Source organism: Ziziphus jujuba, chromosome 3 (assembly GCF_031755915.1).
Source record: "Ziziphus jujuba cultivar Dongzao chromosome 3, ASM3175591v1".
Classification (NCBI taxonomy): domain Eukaryota; kingdom Viridiplantae; phylum Streptophyta; class Magnoliopsida; order Rosales; family Rhamnaceae; genus Ziziphus; species Ziziphus jujuba.
The window spans coordinates 20315732-20333075 of record NC_083381.1 but is presented as its reverse complement, the minus strand read 5'-3'; the positions used below and the strand labels follow the sequence as shown (position 1 = coordinate 20333075).

The 17344-nt window shown below is 34.4% G+C and overlaps 2 protein-coding genes across 3 annotated transcripts; both read left to right on the top strand.

Moving 5' to 3' along the window:
- The first annotated feature begins 8170 nt into the window (after positions 1 to 8170).
- Positions 8171 to 10118, top strand: LOC107422722 (uncharacterized). Its single transcript, XM_016032220.4, has 3 exons — positions 8171 to 8792; positions 9348 to 9476; positions 9646 to 10118. Exons 1-3 carry the CDS (start codon positions 8334 to 8336, stop codon positions 9925 to 9927), a joined length of 870 nt encoding a protein of 289 aa, XP_015887706.2. The 5' UTR covers positions 8171 to 8333; the 3' UTR covers positions 9928 to 10118.
- Positions 10119 to 14401: 4283 nt separating this feature from the next.
- LOC125423155 (uncharacterized) lies at positions 14402 to 16656 on the top strand. 2 transcript variants are annotated; one of them, XM_048476758.2, is made up of 3 exons: positions 14411 to 15244; positions 15726 to 15836; positions 16181 to 16655. In XM_048476758.2, the coding sequence occupies exons 1-3, from the start codon at positions 15089 to 15091 to the stop codon at positions 16478 to 16480; spliced, it is 567 nt and encodes a 188-aa protein (XP_048332715.2). In that variant the 5' UTR covers positions 14411 to 15088; the 3' UTR covers positions 16481 to 16655. The 2 variants fall into 2 exon arrangements, with proteins under 2 accessions (XP_060671258.1, XP_048332715.2); XM_060815275.1 differs by lacking the exon at positions 15726 to 15836 and having other exon boundaries at positions 14402 to 15244; positions 16181 to 16656.
- The last annotated feature ends 688 nt before the right edge of the window (positions 16657 to 17344 follow it).

Here is a 17344-nt window from a genome sequence, read left to right as displayed (position 1 = left end):
GGCCTTGGTGGAAGGCAATGCAGCAGTCGAGCCTCGCTCCAGTGTATTTGTTAACCTTCACCATAGTCTGGAAATAAGCACTAATCTCAATTAGACGTAATAGTCATCAACACTTCATTTAGACTCATAATATGTTTTACGAATAGCTCGGCCAACTTACTCTGGTGAGAACCACTCTCACATAGATAGGAAGTACTCTAACTTAGTTGGTTGATGATTATCCAAATGTCGTTATACCTTTTCGTTGTGGGGAAAAGCTTGTATACAGAATCCATGTTGAGTCGCTCCCACTTCCACACACGGGGATAGACAAGGGTTGAAGCTACCTTGAACGTTTCTGCCTCCCACTTTCACTTGTTGGCAACTTACACTTAAGCACCTTTATTCGAATTCTGCAACTTCCTTTATCATGCCAAACCACCAATATTACTTAGTGAGCGTTCGATACATCCTCACACTTTTGGGTATATCACATACATCGAATCACATGCTTCCTTTAGGATCTCCCTTTCGAACTCAACGATATTGAAATGTCTTCGTACGAAGCTCTATATAAGAGACAATGCCGAACTCCACAGTGTTGAAGTGAAGTGGGTGAGGAGAAGCACCATACGATGACCAACTTGAACTGGATGCGAGCACCTTCGAATGACTATGAATAAGGTGAAGGTCATCCGGGAAAGTTTGAAGACCACTCAAGATCGATAAATGAGTTAAGCCGACGTGCATGGAAAAGATCTTGAATTCGAAGTCCGAGATTGAGTTTTTTGAAATTATCTCCGTAGTAGCGACCAGTGTAGATTTTAAGTCATGAAAAATGCATATAGGTCAATAAGACTTATTTCTCAAGTCAAAAGTCTCGTGGTGAATTAATCTACTCGAGAAAGTGACGTGGAAGCTCGAGGCATAAATCCGCAACTAATATTCTTATGCGTTTTAATGACGTATAAAATTTCGAGGATGAAATTTTTGTAAGGGGGGAAGATTGTAACACCCCGTCCCAAAGTACATTGGAATTTCTAAAATTTGACCAAGGTTGACCGGGTTTAACCATCATTGACCGATAAGGGGTCAAATGTTGACTTTTTGCTCCTAATGAAATTTCACATTGACCGAGGTACCGTTACGAAGTACACATTGTCACGAGTTCATAGACTAGTAGCATGTCCAAAACGGAGTTACGGTTTGAAAGTTATGAGCAAAACAAGTTGAGGTCCAAACTGTCCAAGGGGTGCCGGAGTTGACTTTTTGTTCACGCAAAGTTGAACTTTGAATCATGCATGGTTGTGAATTACTCGTCGATATGAGTTCATAGACTAGCGATACGTCCAATTTGGACATGTGGTTTGAAAGTTATGGACCTGTAGAGTTTTTCAAATACAGTATTATTTTAATATTGTAAAGTGTGTGCCACGTATGACTTAATAAAGGGTGCCATGTGTCACAATGAGGAGATGCCACATGTCAACCATGATTAAATACCATATTATTTTATTATTATTTTATACAATAATATTATTTTAATATTATTTAATTATTTTCTTTTATTTTATTTTTCTTTCTTTTTCTTTTCTTTTTTCTTTTTTCCTTCCCCCACTTGGGAAAAACACCCACCCACCCCCCCCCCCCCGAACCTTCTTTTTCTTCTTCCTTCTTCTCCTTCTTTCTTCATTTTCTCCTTCCTGTCGATATCTCTCTCCCTGCTGCACCTTTTCCGGTCACCAGACGGCCACACGCGCAGGCCTGTCGGCTAGCTCAGGCGCCAAGTTTGGCGGCCGGCCGATTGGCGATGCGCCCAGATTAACGGTTGAAGCCGGCGGCGGCTCATTTTGTTTTTTCGGCGATTGTCGCCGTTTCCTGCCAGCCCAGTCCGATTTTCCACCTTTTTCCCCCTATTTTGGGTCCTCTAAGTTCAAATATGTTCTCCAATTGTTTAAATTTGAAGTAGTTCGCGAGTTATGAGAAGGTGAAGTTCGGCCGGTACTTCCCAGGCAAATTCCGACCACCATCGACGAAATTGGGGTCAATGGAGGCTGGTAATGCGATCCTCGTTCCATAAGTTTCGTTTCGGAGCACGTGTGCATCGTGGAATTGCGTGCTCGAGGTTAGTGACCCACTTTCAAACTTAATTTCGGGTGTTAAATTATATTTATTTTGTGATAATTAAATGCTTGGATTTAATAGTTATGTGTTAAATATTTAGCAAAATTATATTTGAAATTTTGATGGCACAATTTGAATAAATTGAAATATATGATTTTTGATAAATTATGGAAATCTAGATTTTATGACAATTTGATATTTGAAGGAATTGTAAAGGTAATATTATTTGATTTATTATGGAATTTATTTGTGAATTTATTTTGATTAATAAAAAATGCATTTATATAAATTTATGCATTGTGGAAATTATTTTATGGTATTGAGGATTTGTGGAATTAAATTATATATGAAACTCATGTGGTTTTAATAATGTTCTTGGTATGATTTGATTTTAAATATTTTAAGGAAATATTAGTTTAAGTTTGGTGGTTTCAAATTATATAATTATGTCCTTGGAATATTATTTGATTGATTTTATGATTTGGGGAAAAATTATTTGTATATTATTATCTATGGATTTATGATGAGGATTAAAGAAAAATGTGGGAATGTGAGTTTGAGAAATGGTATAATTCCCACGGTGAATTTTGGAAAAAATTGCGTATTTTAATAATAAATTTGGTTATTTATTTTAGACGCACTCATACAGTACTGGTGTTCTGTACTGTATATGTGGATGAGCGCGCAAGTTATAATGTCTCCCGTGAGTTGCCATCAGACCGAGGGCAGGCAAGTTTGATATTGGCCATAAGCCGCCCCCTTCCATAGCCGGGATGATGGTTTAAGCAGCGGCGCTGTCGGGATGCCGAAGCGACCGTATGCAAGTTTCTCTCTTTAACCTCCCGTTACACGGTGCTCGAGACGCTGGGTATCGTGGGACATCACTGGTATATAGTGTGGTGCGTCAAGTAGCTTTTGATATTATTTCCAAATAATAATGTTTTTAAAGAGTATTTAAAATAAAAATGTATCTAATGGAACCCTAGACAAGCCCTGATCTCCGGGAAACCCTACCGGACCTTCCAATGGAAAATCCGGCAGAACCTCCCCTAAGGGTTGGACTAACCACAAATTTCTTACACTGAAAACACACTTCTATAAATACCACCTTATTCCTCCCACATTACTACAATTTAATTCCACAAATTTACAGCACTCCAAAATAATAACAGGGAATTAATACAGTATTTAATAAAATATGTCCAATGCAGTATACAGAGCATTATACAAATAAATATGGAATTGATACAATGTTAGATAAAGAAGCAATAGAAAATGGAGAGGAAAAAAGGAAAGAAATGCTCCTTGGACTTTGGTAATAAACTGAGACGTCGAGTTCGCCCCCGGATAATTAACGTTGACTAACCTGGACCTAAGGGAACGAAATTCAAAAATATGAGATGCTAATCATCTCAGTGAGTAACCCAGTCTAATATACAATTATAATAGTAATAATAATTATAGTACACTTGATTAATTAAGAATAAATAAATATATAAATAATAATTAATGGGAAATAATATTTTCTCTCAAAGTCCTCATGATTCACTCAGTTGGAAAAGTTTCCTTTTTAAAACGTTTTACAAAACCCACTATTTGTATGCTCCGAAAACCAAGGAAAAACAATTAGTCAATAGTTTTCTAATACAATACGATAATTCAAGAATCTAAATTTATAATGAAATAAATTGAAATAAAAATAACTTATAACATTTACTAAATAATTAATTCATGTCATAACAATTAATACCGAAATATTAATAAAACTCACATTAAAACAATTCATGAAATAATTAAATAATTAAAATAAATCAATTTATTGAATAATTAAGCAAAGGAAAAATTAAATCAAATTAAAACCTCTATTTGAAATAAATAATAAAAACAACATTAAATGTATTTTTAATTTAAATACAATTTCAAAATATTTATTTTGAAATCCATGTTCCGAAAAACCACTTGATGCACCCATTATATACCAGTGGCGCCAACGGTACCCAGAGTCCCGAGCACCGCCAGACAGGAGGTTAAAGAGAGAAACCGGCATAAGGTCACGTGGCCTTCCACTGTGTCGCTGCAAACAGGCATCCCGGCCATGGAAGGGCGGCCTACCCTCATCCAATGGCAACCACAGGACAACCCCATAAATTACCTGCGTGTTACTCACACCCACCTGCGCGCTAATCATATCCATGTGCGCACTAATCACATCCATATACACAGAACACCAGTACATGTATGGTGCACCTAAACACTCGTAAATCATAAATCAATATTTTTATTATCTCAAAATTTCAAAAATATCATCGGGTTTATTCCATCCAATTAAACCTATAAATTTTCTACAATTCCTTTATAAATCATCGTCATAAATTCATCACATAAATTCCATCAATTTCAAATCCATCAACTTTCAAATGCACCAATTTTCCAATCCACAATATTCAAATGCGTAAGCATAATTTTTAAAATAGTATCCTTAAATCCTTAAAATTCAAGATAGGCATAATTTCATTAAAATCCCATAAAATTTCCAAAATTCATAAATCCATATAAATGCATTTTTATTGCTTGAAATAAACTCATAATAATTTCAACAATAAATCGATAATATTAAAAATAATAATTTCTTTAAATATCAATTTTCAAAAAATGAATTTCCATAATTTATCGAAATCGAAATATGCTTCGGTGCCCACACATATACACATTTCAAATTGTCCAAATATTAACATCAAAATTTAATTTGCAATTTATCACATAATTAATATAATATAAACATCTAAATATTAAAATATAACGAAATATAATTAAATTGACACCTGAAATTAATTTTTGAAGGTAGGTCACTCACCTAGAGCAGTCAATTAACCCAAGATCCTCCATGGAATCAATTCCACGACGCACACGTGCTCCTAGAACAACAACATTACACAACTCAAATAAATTAATATTTTATTCGGATAAATAATACTCGGTACCCGGAGGGTTTAACATAAACGTTAACCAAAATTTGTGAGTAATATACCGAATCGAAGTTTATGGAATGAGGATCGCATTACCGGCCTCCATTGATCCCAATTCCGCCGGTGGTGGTCGGAATTTGTCTGGGAAGTACCGGCCGAACTTCACCTCCTCATAACTCGTGAACCACTTCGAATTTAAACAATTGGAGACCATATTTGAACTCAGAGGACCTAAAATAGGGGGAAAGGGGTGGAAGATCGGACTGGGTTGGCCGGAAATGACGAGAATCGCCGGAAAACTCAACCCACCGCTGTCGACTTCACCGGCCCAATCTGGGAGCGTCCGGCGGCATTTGGCCGGAAAATTTGGAGGGTGGCGTCACCGGGGAATGGGCTCCTTCCCTGGCCGGCATAAAATAATAAAATTATATAGTATTTAATCATGGTTGACATGTGGCATCTCACCGTTGTGACACATGGCATCTTTTATTAAGTCACACGTGGCACACTGTTCACATATTTAAAAATAATATTAAAATAATATTGTATTTGAAAAACTCTACAGGTCCATAACTTTTTAACCAGATGTCCAATTTAAGTGTGCCGCTAGTCTATGAACTCGTATCGACGAGTACTTCACAACCATGCTGAGTCAAAGCTCAACTTTGCATGAACAAAAAGTCAACTCCGGTACCCCTTGAACAGTTTGGACCTTGACTTATTTTGCTCATAACTTTCAAACCGTAGCTCCATTTTTGATCTGCTACTAGTCTATGAACTCGTGACAACGTGTACTTTGTAACGGTACCTCGGTCAATATGAAATTCCATCAGGAGCAAAAAGTCAACATTTGATCCCCTCTCGGTCAACGACGGTCAAACCCGGTCAACCTTGTTCAAATTTGAGAAATTCCGATATACTTCGGGATGGGGTGTTAATTACTAATCTCCGTTGGACTCAACTCAACCGGAGGTGGCCGGAAAGTGGATGGAAGATTTCGGCCAAACTTCCTTCTCTTCTATCTCACCAACGGCTCGGAATTTGGGAAAATGGAGGTTATTTTTGGATTCAGGGGGTTGAAATCTAGGGAGAAGGATCGGTCTCATGGCCAAGAATTGTCGGCAAATGGTCAACTGGAGAACTTCCAGCCGGCGGCTTTGGGGCACTAATCCCGGCGCATCCGCCGGCCATTTGGCCAGAAACTTTGGCACCGAAGTTGCCCAGCCATGGGCTATCACGCTAGCTGGCGCGTGCCTCATTTCGATGGCCGGAGAAAATAGAAACGGGAAGGCCTGAGAGGGATAAGGAGAGAGAGGGAAGAGAGAGAGAGGGAGAGGGAGGGGATGATGAATAGTATTCCCTTTTCCCCCTTTTTCTTCACGTGCCCAAAGAAAAGAAAAAGAAAGAAAAAATAAAGGAAAAAGAAAAGGAAAAGAAATTAATAAAATAATGATGTACTAGAAAACTTTGCAATCCATAACTTTTCACAGAAATGTCCAAATCAGGCGTGCTGCTAGTCTATGGACTCGTATCAATGAGTACTTCACAACCGTACATGAGTCAAAGCTCATTTCTACAACAATAAAAAGTCAACTCCAACACCCTCGGACATTTGGACCTCAAGTTGTTTTGCTCATAGCTTTCAAACCGTAACTCCATTTTCAAAGTGCTACTAGTCTATGAACTCGGGTCAATGCGTACTTCGTGACAATGCCTCGGTCAACCTAGAATTCTTGCCGAGTCAAAAAGTCAAAGTTTGAACCTTCTTGGTCAACGACGGTCAAACCCGATCAATTTTGATTAACTTGAGAAATTTCCAGCATATTTCGGGGTGGGGTGTTACATAAAAAACTTGCTATCATAGAAATTTCTAATTAACAAGTTGGTTAGTAACTAGTCTCTCTTTGTACAGGAAAGGGCTAAGCTACTCTGTCTTCTAATAAAAATCATAAAATTTTAATTTCTCCACCTCCACTATCAAAAAAAAAAAAAAAAAAGAAAAAGAAGAAAAAAAAAAAGAAAGCAAGCTAGTTCCTTCCACCATATAGTCTCCATTAATTGAAGTTGGTATTTAACTAATTATAATGTTCAACACTTAATTATAAAAATCCTCTATTGGTCTCCGTCAAGGTTCAAAATATTGATATTGATCAAAATCAAGATTCAAAATATAAACATTGATCAAAATATCAAAAGTTCCATAACATGAAAATATTAGAAATTATCGAATATCCAATAAAAAAAATCATAAAAACATGATGGAAACTTATAAAAAATATATATCTATATATATATATGTTTATACATTCGATTTCCTTCAACTTAGAGCAGCTTCAGCAGGTAATTAAACCAAAAAAACTGAGGTTATACAACCTATAGATTATTAATTTCTTTCATGAAAATTATATTTATGTTTGTTTTTTCTATCCAGAAACAAACTTTAAGTACATTCTGAAAAATCTTTGTTGAGAAGGAAAAGTTAATTTGAAATTCTGTGAGAGAGTGCTTTAATTTTGTAAGCTATTTAGATGTATCGGAAAATTAAGCTGGTTAATTACTTGTATTGAGAAGATGGGATTAAGCATACAGCTTCACTAGTGTAGCGGTTGGGGATATTCAAGGACCTTAATCGCCGAGCCTTGTAACTAAGTGGGGCATTAAATTTTTTGGTTGGTTCAAGCTCAATCTGCTGTGGTTGGTAGTTTGCCTTAGACCGATGGGTCCCATCCATCGGCCATGGATGAAAAGTCAAAACAAATTCTCAAATTGTATAATTAATATTTTCCAAACAAAGTATTCAAACTCCACTTCGACTTATAGGGTCCATCAATTATTAGGAGAATCTTTTTTATTACAGATGTATATAGTTAGGGGTATTATTTTTTAATTTAATTATTGACATATAAGATGGTTTTTTCTTATATAAGATTTTAGTATTTGAACAAGCCAACATCTACACGGAGACACCTTTTAAGACCTTGACTCAAACGAAATTTCCATGTTAGGACACTCATCAACTAGCTTCTGCCATAATGGCGTAATGAAAAATTGACAACGTTTTTGTAATTTATTATTATCGAGTATTATAAAATCACCAACCAAAACTGCAAAGCTTATACATATGCTCGAATCAATATCTCATTGATTAATAGAATCATAATTGAACGTTCTCAATCAATTTGTTCGTGTACTATTTTTCTGTGTTTCTTTTTTCCTTTTTTCTTTGTTTAAAATTAAAAAAACCGACAAAAGCAGAACTGGAATATGGAATTCTTCCACAAGGCCAAGGTGGTTCGATTGTACAGACCCCGGCATGGAAAATACCTAATTGCCCAAGAGGATCAAGAGTCCGTCAAGCAGGACCGAAATGGATCGTCCAGGCAAGCCCGATGGACCGTCGAATTTGTACCCGGCTCCGACTCCATTATCCGCCTTAGGAGCTGCTATGACAAGTACCTCACCGCCTCAAACCAACCATTTCTGATTGGATTGACCGGTCGGCAAGTCCTCCAGACGCTGCCTGCACGTCTCGACTCTCCGGTGGAGTGGGAGCCAATCAAATGCGGCAACCACATGAGACTCAGGAGCCGCTTTGGTCACAGCTTCCTCAGGGCCAATGGATCGCTGCCACCTTGGAGGAACACTGTCACCCATTTCACGGCTGACGGAAGTATCCCAAACTCCGACTTGGATTGGGATGCTGAAATTCTTGAGATACATAAGGTCAGTGTAAAAGATTAGTAAAAGTAAATAAATAAATAAATGATTTCAATGATAACATTATTGGCGTCAATTACTAGACCTTATATAATTTAATTGGTTATCCAAAAGATTCACCTTCTATTATTCAAATCAATAGCATTGCTTCAATAACTATAATATTTTTAATTTAATATGACTGGCTTCCTTTTTTTTTTTTTTTTTTCTTTTTTCTGTTTGTGTTAAGTAACCGGAGAACTTGTACTTAATTTGAAGATTAACAGTAACACCATTTATAATTAACGTCGCAAAAAAGAAATTATTAAAGTAGCATGCATATGTATATACATATATTCTTTGAAAGTTTATTTTGTTAATTGAAGTAAACATGTTTTATGATTTTTACCAAAAATTGATAACTTATAGGGATTACAGTCTTAACAAAGTTTTAATATTTGTGCAATTTTTGAAACTTAATAAAACAGTAATGCATTTAAATTATAAAAATCCATCCTTCAAATGTTTTGTTGAAAATGTTTATGTGTATATATTTTATATATGTGTAATTACTAAATGTAGGATACAACGTCATCTCACATACAACCTCCTCCTCCTCACGTACATGTCAATGGCAATGCTTCGGCTCCAGCTTCTGCACGTGCTCCGGCTCCAGCTTCTGCACGTGCTCCGGCTCCAGCTTCTAAACAAGTGAGTTGAATTAGAGACGCTAAAGCAGAATCGACAACATCAATAAGACCACTGATTCATGCACATATAAATTATATTCACGATTTAGGTTTTAATTATTTTGGAGTGTATATATCAAGACAATTTGCTGAAAATTAATGTTAAATGTATTGTGTGTTATTATAAGCAGGGTAGCATTAGTTCCTTCCAATATGCGATGGCAGGACTTAGCGCAGGAAATCTAGGAGTTGGTTTAGTAAATCTTATGCCGGACGGTGCGGATGCGAACGGACATCTGACAGGAGTTGCGGACACGACTGGAGTTTCAGATGCGACTGGAGTTGCCGACGCAGCCGGAGTTATGGATCCAACCGGAGTTGCTGATGTTACAACCGCAGCTGCAGGAGGTATCGACGCGGGAGGTCTAGCAGGAGATATCGTGAACATGGCAAGTAATTGTCCCGTGATGTGAAAAAACCAGCTGCTTCATCATATTTAGTAGTATAGTGAAATAAATTAGCAGTTATTCAGCAAATTTATGTTCTATTTAAAGCTTTAATTTGTTTTTATGTACTCTTTAAGCAATAGAATATCAATGAATAACAACGTTAGTGATACTAAATAAATATATCAAAATGTGTGCTAAATGTATTGTGTTGATTTTTTTTTTTTTTTTTTTGTGGTTAACATATAAATATAATCTAGTTATTAAATACAAAACAATCAAATATTAGCACATAATATTTTGATACACATCTAATATATTTGGTGCTTTTAATATCATTCATATCATTTATTCAGCAAATTTGCCTTATATTTGGAATTCTATATGGTTCTTGTTATCTTCTAGTCAGAATATTCAAATAAATTAATAAGGATGTTGTATTATGATAATAAATATACATATAGATGGAGTGTTTTTAATTGAGAAATTAGGCTTTCAGTTTCAGTTTGCTTCAGTGTTCAATTTACTGGTTTAGAGGCAAAAAGAGAAGCAAATAGGGAATCCTGCATGCAGCTGCAAGGGAGAAAGAAACAATGCAGTTGATTGCACTTTGAAATCGGATGAAGTTTGTATATTAATTTGGTGATTATAATTCGTTTAGAAAGAATTTTAAATACTGATTTTGTGTGGATTGATCTTCAAGTTATTATGTCTAAATAACAATATTAGATTTATTAAAAGGTTCACTAAATTTATTTACCAAATGACATAGCAGATGATATAGAAATATTTAATTGGTTTATTTTTTTAATTTACTTATTCATTTAAAAGTTTCGATTTCTATATTTAAATTGTAAAAATATATCTACTAATAATATTTTAACACGTATTATTTGATAAATAAATTTGGTGAATACTTTAATACCTATAGCATTATTGCATCTAAATGCGTTATAAGATGAACTACCATGGCTTTGCAAAAGTATGAGGTGAATCTTTAATGCAAAATTTGATGATAAGGCAACTTTTACTATCTCATCGAAATAAATTTTGTTTTTTCGGTTAATTACACTTTAGTCTTATATAATTAGACCAGATTGCGCATTAATAACTCTCAAATTTAAAATGTTTCATATTGTGCTCTTATTTGTAATTTGTTTGACATTAATTTAATTTTCAAATCAATTAATAAAAAAGTTCAAAATTGAAAAAAATTGACTAATTTTTTGAATTTACAAACAAGATAACAAAAAACTTAATTAATTGATTAATGAGGTAAAATCAATTTAACTTTTTTAAAATTTAAACTTTTTGTTAGTTAATTTGAGAATTAGACTAATGTGAAAATAAATTACAAATTAATGACCAGATGTGAAACATTTTAAATTCAAAGGTTTAATATGAAATTTTGACAAAGTAAATAAACTAAAATGCAATTAACTAATGTTCTTTTGATGAGATAATTTTCTAAATGTGACTGGGTGTCTCAAGCTCAGCCATCTTATCTCACTTGAGGAGTTTTATGTTGGAAACTGCCTATCTTCTGAGGCGATTAATTTGGGCACATTGCAAGCAGCTCAAAAAGTGGAGTCTATCCTTCCTTGCTTTATTGTCATCTATATTTGCAAAACTTAGTCTTTTCAGTACATAATTATGTAGTCAGAATTCCTTGTTATAGTATTTATGTGTTGCCTATCATTCATGGACTCAATTTCATTTTTAATGACTTATCAATAAATAAATAAAATACAGAGAAATTAAAATCAATATGGATGACATATGCTTGGCTGCAACTGCATGCGCCACGTTGGGTAAACAACTTGCTATCATAGAAATTTCTAATTAACAAGTTGGTTAGTAACTAGTCTTTCTTTGTACGGGAAAGGGCTAAGCTACTCTGTCTTCTAATAAAAATCGTAAAATTTTAATTTCTCCACCTCCACTATCAAAAAAAAAAAGAAAAAAGAGCAAGCTAGTTCCTTTCACCATATAGTCTCCATTAATTGAAGCTGGCATTTAACTAATTATAATGTTCAACACTTAATTATAAAAATCCCAGTCCACCCGCATAAGATATTGTCCGTTTTGGGTCCAGTCCGCACGGTTTTAAAAGGCCTCTCCAGGAAAAGGTATCCACACCCTCTTATAAGGCATGCTTTGTAGCCCAGTCCACCCGTATGAGATATTGTTCGCTTTGGATCCAGTCCGCGCGGTTTTAAAAGGCCCCTCCAGGGAAAGGTATCCACACCCTCTTATAAGGCATGCTTCATTTCCCTTTCCAACCAATGTGGAATCTCACAATCCACCCTCTTTGAGGCCCAGCGTCCTCGTTGGCACACCGATCCGTATCCGGCTCTGATACCATCCCCTTTGGAGCCCAGCGTCCTCGTTGGCACACCGATCCGTGTCCAGCTCTGATACCGTCTGTAACAGTCTAGTGTCTGGCTCTGATACCATCTGTAACAGTCTAATCCACCCGCATGAGATATTGTCCGTTTTGGGCCTAGCCCGCACAGTTTTAAAAGGCCTTTCAAGGGAAAGGTATCCACACCCTCTTATAAGGCATGCTTTGTTTCCCTTTCCAACCTATGTGGGATCTCACAATTGGTCTCCTTCAAGGTTTAAAATATTGATATTGATCAAAATCAAGGTTCAAATGTAAACATTGATCAAAATATCGGAATTTCCAAAACATGAAAATATTAGAAATTATCGAATATCCAATAAAAAAATCATAAAAACATGATGAAAACTTATAATATATATATATATATATATATGTTTATATATTCGATTTCCTTCAACTTAGAGCAGCTTCAGCAGGTAATTAAACCAAAAAAATTGAGGTTATACAACCTATAGATCCTTAATTTCTTTCATGAAAATTATATCTATGTTTGTTCTTTCTATCCAAAAACAAACTTTAAGTACATTCTGAAAAATCTTTGTTGAGAAGGAAAAGTTAATTTGAAATTCTGTGAGAGAGTGCTTTAATTTTGTAAGCTATTTAGATGTATCGGAAAATTAAGCTGGTTAATTACTTGTATTGAGAAGATGGGATAAAGCATACAGCTTCACTAGTTTAGCGGTTGGGGATATTCAAGGGACCTTAATCGCCGAGCCTTGCAACTAAGTGGGGCATTAACTTTTTTGGTTGGATCAAGCTCAACCTGCTGTGGTTGGTAGTTTGCCTTAGACCGATGGGTCCCATCCATCGGCCATGGATGAAAAGTCAAAACAAATTCTCAAATTGTATAATTAATATTTACCGAACAAAGTATTCAAACTCCACTTCGACTTATAGGGTCCATCAATTTATGAGGAGAATCTTTTTTATGAGACATGTATATAGTTAGGGGTATTATTTTTTCATTTAATTATTGACATATAAGATGGTTCATTTTCTTATATAAGATTTTAGTATTTGAACAAGCCAACATCTACACAACTAATATTCTAGACATTAGTTGAGCAAAGTCCGTTGGCAAAGCCCACAGATACGTTTCTGTACGGAGACACCTTTTAAGACCTTGACTCAAATGAAATTTCCTTGTTAGTACACTCATCAACTAGCTTCTACCATAATGGCGTAATTAACAATTGACAACATGTTTGTAATTTCTTATTATCGAGTATTATAAAATCACCAACCAAAACTGCAAAGCTTGTACGTATGCTCTAATCAATATCTCATTGATTAATAGAATCATAATTGAAGTGTTGGAGAAGCATTTTGAGCCGTTGCCGGTGAGAGCCGTCATGTGGTGTCGGCTTTTCCTTCCACTTATTTTTCTCTTCTCCTTCCAGTTTCTTCTTCTCTTTTGTGGTGTGAGATAATTGTTTGGGATCAAAGAGTATTTGATTAAATAGTGCGTTTACAATTTTGGGTTTCATAATTAATTTTCTCTCAAAGTAATTACAAAAAATGGAAGAAAAAATTTGAAAATTGTATTGTATTAGTCAAGTGAGTAGCACCTAATAATTTTTTGACATAATCTGTAAAAATTTAACGGATTTGATAATAGAAGATAGCATTTGTCAAAACTTTTTTCACAATCCGGAAATAAAAATAATGTAAAAATAGAGTATACTAAAATGTATTTTGACATAAAAATAACAAAAATTAACTCTCTCTAGGCTTATTTCTTGACGTTGTGTACCAAGTCCTCGCTCTTTCTAAAGTCTACCAGGCAACTTCAACTTGTGGCAAGGTTTGCAATATTCATTGAATTTAACCAACATTAAGGTTTCTCCATCTCCAATATCCAAACAAATTATATGAAAAAACAAAAGACAAAAGTCAAAAGTCAAAGACAAACAAAAACAAAAGAAGACAAAAAAAAAAAAAAAAAAAAAAAAAAAAAGAAGAAGAAGAAGAAGAAGAAGAAGAAGAAGAAAGAGGCTAGTTTCTTCCACTATATAGTTTCCATTAATTGATGGTGATATTTAACTAAGTTTAGTATCTAACACATAATTATAAAATTCCTCTACTAGTCCTAGCTGATACAGAAAGCCATAATAATTGACATATTCCTGGCTAAGCACATTCTACGCAATTTCTCATTGACCTATATTTTGTCTTCGTAAACACCACTTGGGGAATAACATAATGTTATTTATTCTTGTCCACCATATACAAACGTTTTCTTTCCTTTTTTTCCTAAAATATATTTTATTTGTTTATTTTATTCGAAGAACCAGCAACTACACTTATATAATTAATTTCTAGCCACAATTACAGCGAGAAATCAATCTCTGCTTCCAAATTATTACTAATTAAAGCAATTAGAAGGTCCCTCTCAAAAATCCTATATAACCAGGTTTCTGCACAGATTGAGAGAAATATTCATATAGAATATATGGAAGATATTCGCTTGGCTGCTAAAGCTTACTACAACAATTGCTCCGAGGAGGTTCGGAAGCTAGCGAGGACTTCCTTCCAGGCCATAGACACAAACGGCGATGGTCGAGTCAGCCCTGTAAAGTTACCCATTTTCTTGGGGAGAACGGAAACAGTGACGGTAGCCAGGATGCCGATTTCTACAAGTGGGTGAAGGATTCAGAATTCTTCACCCAACTAGATGCCGACGGTGATGGAAGCCTTGACTTCTCGGAATTCATCACCTTCTTCTATTTACTCACAACCCGCCAAGTATGGTGCGGCAGTCGTAGATCCAACCTGCTTGGAATGTATTTTACATGTGTAGACTGCTACAGTGGAGGCGGGGAAACAACTTTTGATGTATGTGTTCGCTGCTATAGTGAACATAGGTTTTGCCACCACCATAGCCGCTTCTTGGATAGCTTTGTTTTGCTCCGCACCATGGTTTCAAATTCCGATGGGGTACGTATATAGTTAAATATGTAGGAGATGAAAGTATATAAGTCCAAAGTTGTGTTTGGGATAGTTTTTGCTTTTAGTTCTGAGTGCTTTTATAAGAAATTATTTATTATTATTATTATTATTATTTTCAAATTTTATTTAGAAATTACTATGGAAACACTTTTAGAAACAAATTTTGAACCTTAAAAGGCTTTTGAGAAGCTGCAACCAAGATTTTAGTAACAAAAAAAAAAACAAAAATTACTTATCATCGTTAATAACTATTTTTAATAAAATTTGTACATTATATTTAACCATTTAAATAGTTATTTAAAAATAATTTACTTTTTTAATTAAAATTTTAAAATAAAAAATTAATATATAATAAAATATTATAATTAATAATTATCATCATATTAATAGTTGTTACCATGGATAGCAAATAAGCGGAACTCTAAATAACAATATCCGATATTTACTTTTCTGTTTGGGTGTGGGTTAGGCGGACGCCAACCAAGCACCAGGTAAGCACATGAATGGACAGAATGGACAGAAAGCGAATGGACAGAACAATATTGAATATTCTACTCCTGCTCCCGGTGGACCCGGACAAGTAAGCGACATGATATTTTTTAATAAAAACAAATAAATAAAGAATAAATCCCACATAGATATGTGTGTGTATATAAATATATATATATATATATATATCATGGTTGGGAAATATAGAATTTCAAGTGTTAGCTAGGATTTGATGTCTTCCTATTTTTTTATAAGCTGCTTCACATCGTCGTTCGAATAAAATTATATATATATATATACAATAATAATCACATTAGAATATCGAAAAATAATACAAATAAGTTGGAATAAAATATGAATTAATAATTTAATTTAATTTAACTAATTGAAACTAATATCAATAAAAACTATGTACATATATTTTATTGTTAGCAGGATTTGGCATCTTACAGGGCACAGCTGGGAGAAGCAGTTCAGAGGATGAATGAAATAGCTAACCATCTGGAGTCAGAGAGAGACACAACTAACGCAGCGGTAGACAGTGCAAGTGGTTTTGCAGATCCTACCGGAGCTACCACGGTGGTGGACAGTACAAGTTGTTCTGCAGACCCTACCGGAATTTCAGACACGGTGGAATCAGTTGCAGAAACAGTGGAATTAGTTGCAGAAGCAGTGGATATTGTAAGCCTAATGGTGGATGTTGCCAGCTCAGCCGCTATGTGCCACATCATGTAGAACAGCTTCATGATCACATTCAACTAGCAAGAATTTTTTTTTTCTTGATAATCATAATAATAATAATAATTTCTTAGTTTCTTTTTCATTTGATGATTTACCAGTTTTGGATTAGAAAAATAAAATTTAATGATAGTAAATCATATATTGATCAGCAATTTTACTATTTTTTTTTTTTTAACTTTTGTTGTAATAATTTCTATTTTTTTTAAAAGAGGTATATTTCAAATTCACGATATCCGATGAAAAGGACTTTGCCAGTAAACCAATCTTCTTTACAAATTTTTTAGTTTACGAGTTGATTATCTTTTAGCTAAAACATTCAAATAAATTCATTAACATCAGCCATGTACTTTTTTAAATTTATTCTAATTGATTATTTAGGTTTTTATTTCTAATTTTGATTTCAATGTTCAATTTACTGGTTTAGGGGCAAATAGAGAATCCTACCCAAGAAAGCTGACCAGATGATTTTTGCTTTATTTTTTATTTTTTTGTGCTAGCTAGGTAGATTCCTTCAATTAGAGACGTATATATAAACTACAATTACAATCATAGTTTTGCATTTCTAAAGTAGGATCCATAAAACCAAGCTATCTTAATTTTTGTTGCATCAAATCCTCGCTTTTAAAATTTATTTTCGTGGGTCAAACTCGAACTCACACTATCAATTCAATATGTCTTTTTCCATAAGTAATTCCAAACAATTAAAACACTCCTTTCGGCTCTGTTCTATCTTTTATAATTATACTAAGTCCTTGAATTTACCAAATATATTTTACGTAAATATTCATATTAAATTTCTCTAGCTACCTTTAAGACAAAGCTAGAGATATCCAATCCCAGTACTTTCGAGCTTAAAAT